Source organism: Mus pahari, chromosome 5 (assembly GCF_900095145.1).
Source record: "Mus pahari chromosome 5, PAHARI_EIJ_v1.1, whole genome shotgun sequence".
Taxonomy (NCBI): Eukaryota; Metazoa; Chordata; class Mammalia; order Rodentia; family Muridae; genus Mus; species Mus pahari.
The window spans coordinates 145,992,224-146,000,319 of NC_034594.1; the positions used below are offsets into that span (position 1 = coordinate 145,992,224).

General features: G+C 39.8%; 1 protein-coding gene across 1 annotated transcript in view; it reads left to right on the forward strand.

Annotated features, from left to right (window-relative positions):
• The window catches only part of Aim2 (absent in melanoma 2), a 44,655-nt gene that overhangs the window by 33,338 nt on the left and 3,221 nt on the right, over window positions 1-8,096 (forward strand). Inside the window, exons 5-8 of the mRNA XM_029538706.1 lie at window positions 36-360; window positions 666-947; window positions 5,715-5,866; window positions 8,003-8,092. Coding sequence (XP_029394566.1) covers window positions 686-947; window positions 5,715-5,866; window positions 8,003-8,092 — 504 coding nt within the window. The 5' untranslated portion in view covers window positions 36-360; window positions 666-685. The remainder of the gene's footprint in view (window positions 1-35; window positions 361-665; window positions 948-5,714; window positions 5,867-8,002; window positions 8,093-8,096) is intronic.

An 8,096-nucleotide genomic window follows, 5' to 3' on the forward strand; every position in this document is an offset into this window, starting at 1 on the left:
TTGACATCTTCTTTTTATTGAATGTTCCCACTCAGAATATCACATACATCCTAAATTAATAGAGAGATAAACTAAAGAACAAAAGAAAGAATCATTAATAGACCACTCATATATGGGAAAGTGAAGTTTTGGCAAACAAAGAAGATATGGTCTTCTCCATACAATCACGGAAAAATTCTTGCCAATTGAACAAAAGGATCTTCGTATAGTTTTATACCATATACAAAAGAATTCAGAATAGGTCATAGATACACAAGTTAAACCTTTAAAATCTCTAGAGAAGAACACAGGAGAAAAATCTTCTGATCTTGAATTTGAAGAGATGGGACAGCAAAATATGGCCCTCCAGTGAATGAACTGGTAAATATATTTCATGTTTATTTATGTTAAAGTTTTAAGTTGTATGCCTGAAGTATATACCCTGTGCCATATCCTACACTTTACAGGGGTAGGAACACAGACCCTAAGAATTCCTAGGTTATCACATGCCCTTTGAAAGTATCCTTTTCTGACCGTCTTGCATAGCGCTTCCTTTTTCACGTTTCACCTAATGCTCTCTTCCTGCTCTGTCATCTTGGGTATGCCCTGTTCACCACTCACCCTGTATGTCCTGAATGTAGACTTGCATAGCGTGCTGTAATCTTACAGTTGGCCTTTCTTTTCAGGCTGATCCTGGGACTGTGAGATGGAGAGCGAATACAGGGAAATGCTGTTGTTGACCGGCCTAGATCACATCACAGAGGAGGAACTGAAACGGTTCAAATATTTTGCTTTGACTGAGTTTCAGATTGCCAGGAGCACACTCAACGTTGCAGATAGGACAGAGTTAGCTGACCAACTGATTCAAAGTGCAGGTGCAGCGTCTGCGGTGACAAAGGCCATTAATATTTTCCAGAAGTTGAATTATAGGCATATTGCAAATGCTCTTGAAGAGAAAAAGAAAGAAGGTGCGTAGAAATGTCCCCCTTTAATGATATGAGAGAAATGAAGCCCTTCTACATTGCATTGTTGGAAATTAATTTGCTTAATCACCAGGCCCTTCACCTCCCAGAATCACTAAATGGCATGTTACAAATTCCTTAGCCACGTCTGGTGCCAGTAGTCAGGGCTGCCGCCATTGTCTCTCGCTTCACCAGAATCTGTCTCCAATTTACTTACAGAAACTGAGGAAATGGCATGTCAGTGTTAGTGTCCAAGGTCTCTTTACACAGTACTTAAGGTTTTCACACTTGGCTGAAGGCCTGGCTGTGATATTAAGAAAACATAGCCTTGAACAGACAAACTAGAGAACCGTTTAACTTTGCCACGGACTATCCACCTCCACACTGAGCCATCCTGCCATGGTCCCATCAGTCTTTTTTAGGAAGTCTTTGCGCTTCTACACCACTGAGTTTCTAATCCTTCATTTATCTCCAGTACAGATGACATTATGAACTTCCAGGACACAAAGCACGTGTTTGCATTCAATAAACCTTACCTCTCACTCTCCACCAATTATATGCATGTTGTTAAGTTCCCAATTGCTCCCTAAGAACAAGTGGCATGTCCTTGGTGTTCAAATGACTAATAAGAGCCACCAAAGAATACCTCATCAAGGGAATCCCTAAAATGAGACACTATGTAATACAGAAGCTGCTAAATGTTAACTGCTTGCAGAGATGTGTGTGATGCAACAGGCGGGGCTTAGATTCCAGAGAGTTATTTCTATATAATATCTACCGTCTAAGTCAAGAAGTAAGGGTGAAATCGCATACAGGTATAAGATGCTATGTGAGAGGAACTTAGAGCAAGGCCTGATCATGATTACCTTAAGAGTGGCTGACATTGGACAGAAAGTGTAGTTCTTACATTTGACCACAAAGTGGCAGTAAGAACACATCATTGTTCTAGTCACTACTGTTCATCTACTAGCAATTCAACCGAGCGAGCCTGATAGCATCTTTTAGTTTTTCCTCCTGAATTTAATTCCTGTTCATGATTTCTTTTTTTCTGGATAGGATGATATAAAACCCCATTACTTAAATTTTTTTTCCTCTATTTTACTTCTGTAATAATGGAGTTTTATCAGCTTGATTAGCTCAAAAGATCTACTTTGAGACCTGGTTGAAAACTCAGGAGTGATTGCTGATCTAGAAGTCAGTTTAGTTGCTTTGCAGCTTGGACGTGCTACTTGAAGTCATCTTCAATCCTGCCTCAACCACAGTTGTGTCAGTGATGCCAGTGGCTGCTATGGTAGAACATTGATCTCTGGGTTGTTTCCCAGCAGTTTCACCTTGAATTTCTTCTGGTAAATGTTCAGCATGTCATGACCTTGCCTCATGAAAAGTATGTGTGTGTGTGTGGGGGGTATCTGGACAAATTAAACGATGTCATTAAAGAATGATAACAGGGTCCTGACCTTTAGTTGAGGCTTGAGCAAGCGAACAGATGAAAAATTATGAGGACTAATAAGTATGACAAAGCCAAGCAAATCTGAGCAAATTCTCCAAGTATAATGATCTTAGATAGATGAAAAGTATGCATCGAATTATTAAATAAAACAAGACGCATCTAGTGGGAAGACGACTTTTCCAAATGTTTCCACACAACACTCTCTATCATATTTTTTTAAAAAGGTCAATATGATTGATAGGATAGAACAGAGTGACATGTTTATTCCCTTGGGCTCCCTTAGCTCTCCTTTCTCCTCTCCTGTACTGTCAATAGAGACTGGATGTTCTTATGCACACGTTTATCCAAAATATAAAGAAAAATGTCAGAACCAACCATTGGAAGATCAGTTGAACTTCTTCCAAGCATATTTAGTCATTTTTGTATTAGTCATAGGCCACTAGCATTTCCAAAGTTTATGCACCATAACATCACAATGGAGTTAAAAATGTGACAAAAATAAAATCTAGGAAGTTTATAGTTTTGCATTGGGCTACATTCAGAGCTGTCCTTGGTACATGTGATTCATGGACCATAGATTAGACAGGCCCACAAGAGTAAAGGCCCCTATAGGATTCCCAACCAAGACTCAGTTCCTTTCTGTTGTCTGAAACAGAGTAACAGAATGCTGATTATGTGACTTCTGTTAGTCATGTACATTAAATGATTTGATATCTAACAAAACTAAATCCATGAACATCCCTGAATGGTTCAGATTCTGTGAGAAACCACATCTAAAAAGGTTCTTATCACATCTTTACCTATAGGTGCCTTAAGTAATTTTTTTTTGTCTTTGTTCTACTTCTTCTTCACTCCTCCTTCACGCCCCTGGTATTCTTACCCCAGGCTGTGCTATGCATTGGTATCAATTATAAGGAGACACCTTGTTCTCAGGTTCTCTGCTTGTGTTCTGTGGTCAAATAAAAACATTAGCTACATTGCATGGTTTAGTAAGGCCATTAACTGGGCTTAGCAGACCAGTAGAGCTGCTGACTGGAGTCTCTGACAGTCTCTAATTAAGTACGTTTGCAGGATGTAGGAACTAAATGGGTAGCCTTGCTTCTTAGATTCTCTATTTGTTTGTGGTGATAGATTGGGTTCTGAGGCTAGGAAGGATGCTGCTCCTGGGACACTTGGAATGGGCATGGCCTGAGAGTACACACACACACACACACACACACACACACACACGCACACACACACACACTCCACCAACTCATGCATACACCATACACATACACATACACACACACACACACAAACGCACACACACACATGCGCACACACACACTCCATTAACTCACGCATACACCATACACATACACCATACACCACACACCACACACCCATATAAAATAAAAGCACAGACTTTCCCTCCAGTTTGGGCTCACGCTGAACCACAGGCTAAGCTCAAAACTCATCCCAGTTCCATCACTTCTTGGTCACTATGTTTGAGGGGTCCAGGTGCTCTACTCCAAAGAAATATTGGACACAGTTGCCTTTAACAAGAAGTCCCCCCCCCCCCTTTTCAAACACTGGGGCTGAGTGTGGTGATTTTCTCAATAGACTGCAGCTAGTTAGTTCAAATGATTCCTTTCAAAGACATTTGTGTGCATGAGATTACCTACAGTCTTCAGAAAGCCTGCTACATTGCTCTCAGGCTGGGTGGGGCCAGCATTCCACAGTGGAGGTCTGGCAGATTCGGATGCTGTGCTCCACACCTGTGCGTACATGTACGCCTTTTACAGAGTAGTAAGACAGGTGGAAAGTTGGCTATGACTCAAAGCTAACAGATCTGCTGTGTGAGCCTCTTAAAGATGCTATTGGATTGGGTGACTCCACAAGGCAGAGCACATATTGGTCGCAGGAAGACCCACTTCGTTTTGTTCATTTCTAATTGACTCCTGTTATTCTAGTCTTGCCAATGTACTCAACAGTTTTCGTGGGATGAGATGAGATGAGAGTGAGCCTTCTACAATGCCTGCATACTTCTGGGGTGCCACATGCACAGTCCCTGCCCTTCATCCTCACCATAGGAGGTGTAGGGCCATGGATTCTCTCTACACCATACTGTCCCTTTTAGGGAAGGAGATAACACAGTTAAAAGGAAAACACCCCTCTCAACCTCTAGAGGAACTTTTCTCAGCCTTAAGGTTCTAGACGGCCCCTCTGTCACCTTCTGAGATTCCCCCAGTGTGCTTTGTCTGTGGATAGTCCTATGTTGTATTCTTGTGAGGACCTAGAGATGGGAAATTCCAAATCTATCACCCTGCTGTTGTCTCCCTTCTAATTTTCTTATTGAAAATTAATGATATTTTAATGATATTCTAATTAACATTAGAATTCTATTGAGAATTCTAATTCTCAGCCATGCTTTTAATGTGTCTTACTTATTTCTTCTTCTTCTTCTTCCTCTCCTTCTCCTCTTCTCCTTCTCCTCCTTCTCCTCCTCCTCCTCCTCCTCCNCCTCCCAAGTCTTTCTGTACCATATGCCTAATAATGATGTTGCTCCTGAGTATAGTGACCTAAACTGGCATCTGATAGAAATGGTAGACCTGAAGTATTTGAAGAGGCTGTGGTTTGGTATGCCTTGTACACTACATTTATTAAAGAAATATTGAATACTTCGGCTATGCAGAATAGAGTTATCACCAAGGTTAGAAAGCATTGGTGTTAGCTGTTTTAAGAGCTGGACAAATATTACAGTGGTTCTCATGGTAAAGGAATGAAACCACAAAAATAAAACAACAAAATACAGCAAGGGGGAATAATTGTTACTGAAGACACACTGCTTGGTGAACATCATTATGCTGATTTACAAGAACAGATCTGATCTGATGATGGTATAATTTTTAAAAAAACTGTCTTTGACTTTAAGGGCCTGGAGTATGACCGAGAGGCCAGTGTTTTCTCTTCTGCATGAAGCTGTAGAGTTTGATGACCACCATTCTTTAAAGATACTGCCTTTCTTTACCATGTTGGCTTAGTTGTCACTGTCACTGGGGTCTTCTTCTTCTTCTTCTTCTTCTTTTTCTTCTTCTTCCTCCTCTTCCTCCTCTTCTTGTCCTCCTCCTTTTTCTTTTTCCTCCTCCTTTCCTCCTCCTCCTTCTCCTTCTTCTTTTCTTCTTCTTACTCCTTCTATTCTTCCTCTTTCTCTTCCTTTTCCTTTTCCTCTTCTTTCACATCCCCTTGCCTCCTCCTTCTTTTCTTCCTCCTCCTCCTCCTCCTCCTCCTCCTCCTCCTCCTTCTTCTCTTCTTCTTACCCCTCCTTTTTTCTCCTTCAGCTGAATGTAAATTCATGACCAATACAAAGAAGAGAGGAACACAGAAGGTAGAAAATAGAAGTCAAGCTGAAAACTGCTCTGCTGCCTCTGCCACCCGCAGTGACAAAGATGTCAAGGAACAGGCTGCTACAGAAGTCTGTCCTCAAGCTAAGGTAGGCTAGTGCCACTCTTTTCAGAGCATCCTGCTATCATTATCCCTCTCCTCCAGCACATGAAGCCTTCTGCTCTTTATCTCAGAGCATACAAATCAGAAAAACAGGGCTATGATAGGAGAGATATGTCTGCATTACAACAAGAAAAATCACTTATATTCATCAGTATCCATGCCCAGGAAGCTTCTAATTTTTGCCATGCTCTGGACATGATAATCTGTTGCTATGTTAACCTCTCTTTGATGAAAACTCTGACAGGGACCTTTTTCAATGAGTATGTTTCAGGTTGCTCTTAGCATCAGTTCTTGTGAGGAGGTTTAAGATGAGAAGGGATGGGGCAAGTTTCTAGTTCAATGGAACTGCAGCAAAAAAAAAAAAAATTCAACCTGTTACACAGGAGACTTTGGGTCTAAGGATGCCATTCAGGATTGTTGCAACATAGTTGGAAAACACAGTCACTTTAGTCACTATGTGCCTGCTTTTGTTGTCATGAAATGGCTCTGTAGCAGAGGGGATAAAACTGGAAGAGAGTCCTTGTCCCTTAGTCCTGACAGAGCAGCATGTAGGGATCCATCACCAAATCTACCAAGCATCTGCAATTTCATTTTCTGTAAAGAAAGTGTCATTTAACTTCATAGAGAAGCTTAGGTTTTGTACACCATTCTGTCTAGAGCATCCACCCATTACTTCTGTGTTTGGCTCAGAAATGTCCAGAGTTGTGAAGAAAACAATACCCAAGTTTAAATGTTACATTTTTTTTTTAAAGCAGACATAAAAAAGCATATTGTATAGTCTCTGGAAAATCCAATAAAATGCCAAGAACTGAAGACAAATTCTAAAATAGTTCTCAGTGAACTTGACATTTTCCTGCTTTGGATCAAATTGAGAGTGGGATGCTGATCATCAGATGGGCTCATGGGCTCACATCCCAAGGTCTCACAGAGAACCAGTTCAAAACATTTGCTTCTGTGCCTCTTTCTCTCAGGGTCTCCTTTGGTTATGGATTGTTAATTGCTTTTAAAATAGTATTGTTTCTAATACATACACATGCATGAACAAACACACAGTCACATTCAGGCATGAACAATCTCATATTATTCTTAATTTCTTAATTTAGAAAAACAAAATAAAAAAAAAAACAAGAAAAGAATAAAATGCCACAATCATAGTATGTAGAAAAAAACTAATTTATCAATGGCAATATCCCATCTTATGTGGGTTATTTGTGCTTTTATCCAATAAGGAGTACATTATACTTTATCCTTTGTTAAATCAATTAAAATAGTTTGTTATATTAGTCATATAAAACATTTAATTTTTATATCTTGTTTTATAAGACTTTATTTGACAAAATCCATTTTTTGGTATTTAAAAGGTTTTGATGATTTATAACTATAAAAAATAAGCTGTAATTTTATGTAAGTCTTAATATATATGCTTCTAAAACATACACATGCATGGGCAAACACACAAACATGCACATTCCTGTGCACATACACCCTGTCTCCTATTGCTCTTAATTTCTTAATCTGGAAGTACAAAAAAGCAAGATAAGAATTTATTCATTCCAAGAAAAATTCATTCTTCTAAGAGTAATCTTATGAAGGTAGAGTTGATTCTAATTTTTAATCTCCTTTTAATTAATCGGTAGGATCATCCCGAGTTCTCTTCCTTGCCTCACGGTGAATGATCTGTATTTCTATTGTGCACAGGAATATTCCTGGGAATGTGCAGGTGCTCTGCGCACATCGCTGAGCTTCCTCACTCTGATACAAGAGTCAATTAAATGCTCAGTGTTAGAGGGAAAATATGCTCTAATAGAATCACAAGAAGACAGGGTCAGATTCAGCCCCTTGCAATGTTTCAGATTTCTGACACACTCCTTTCATAGCAAAGAAGGATTCTGATTTAGGAATTTTGTCTCCAGAAGCAGTAAAACTGCCACATCTGACTACAGAACACAAAATATTCCTTTGATGTTCTTTCAATCTAGACAATTTCAAGTCTCCAATCTCTTTCTAAGGTCATCTCCATTTTCCCTTCAATTCAGCTTCTTTCTTCCTGTGGTTTTACTATGAATGAAGGCTGCCTGGGTAAGTGTGGACCCTAGCTAACATCTTTTCTCTCTTGTCACAGCCTCAGAAGAAACAGATGGTGGCAGAACAGGAAGCCATCAGAGAAGACTTACAGAAAGATCCACTTGTAGTCATGGTGCTGAAAGCTATACATC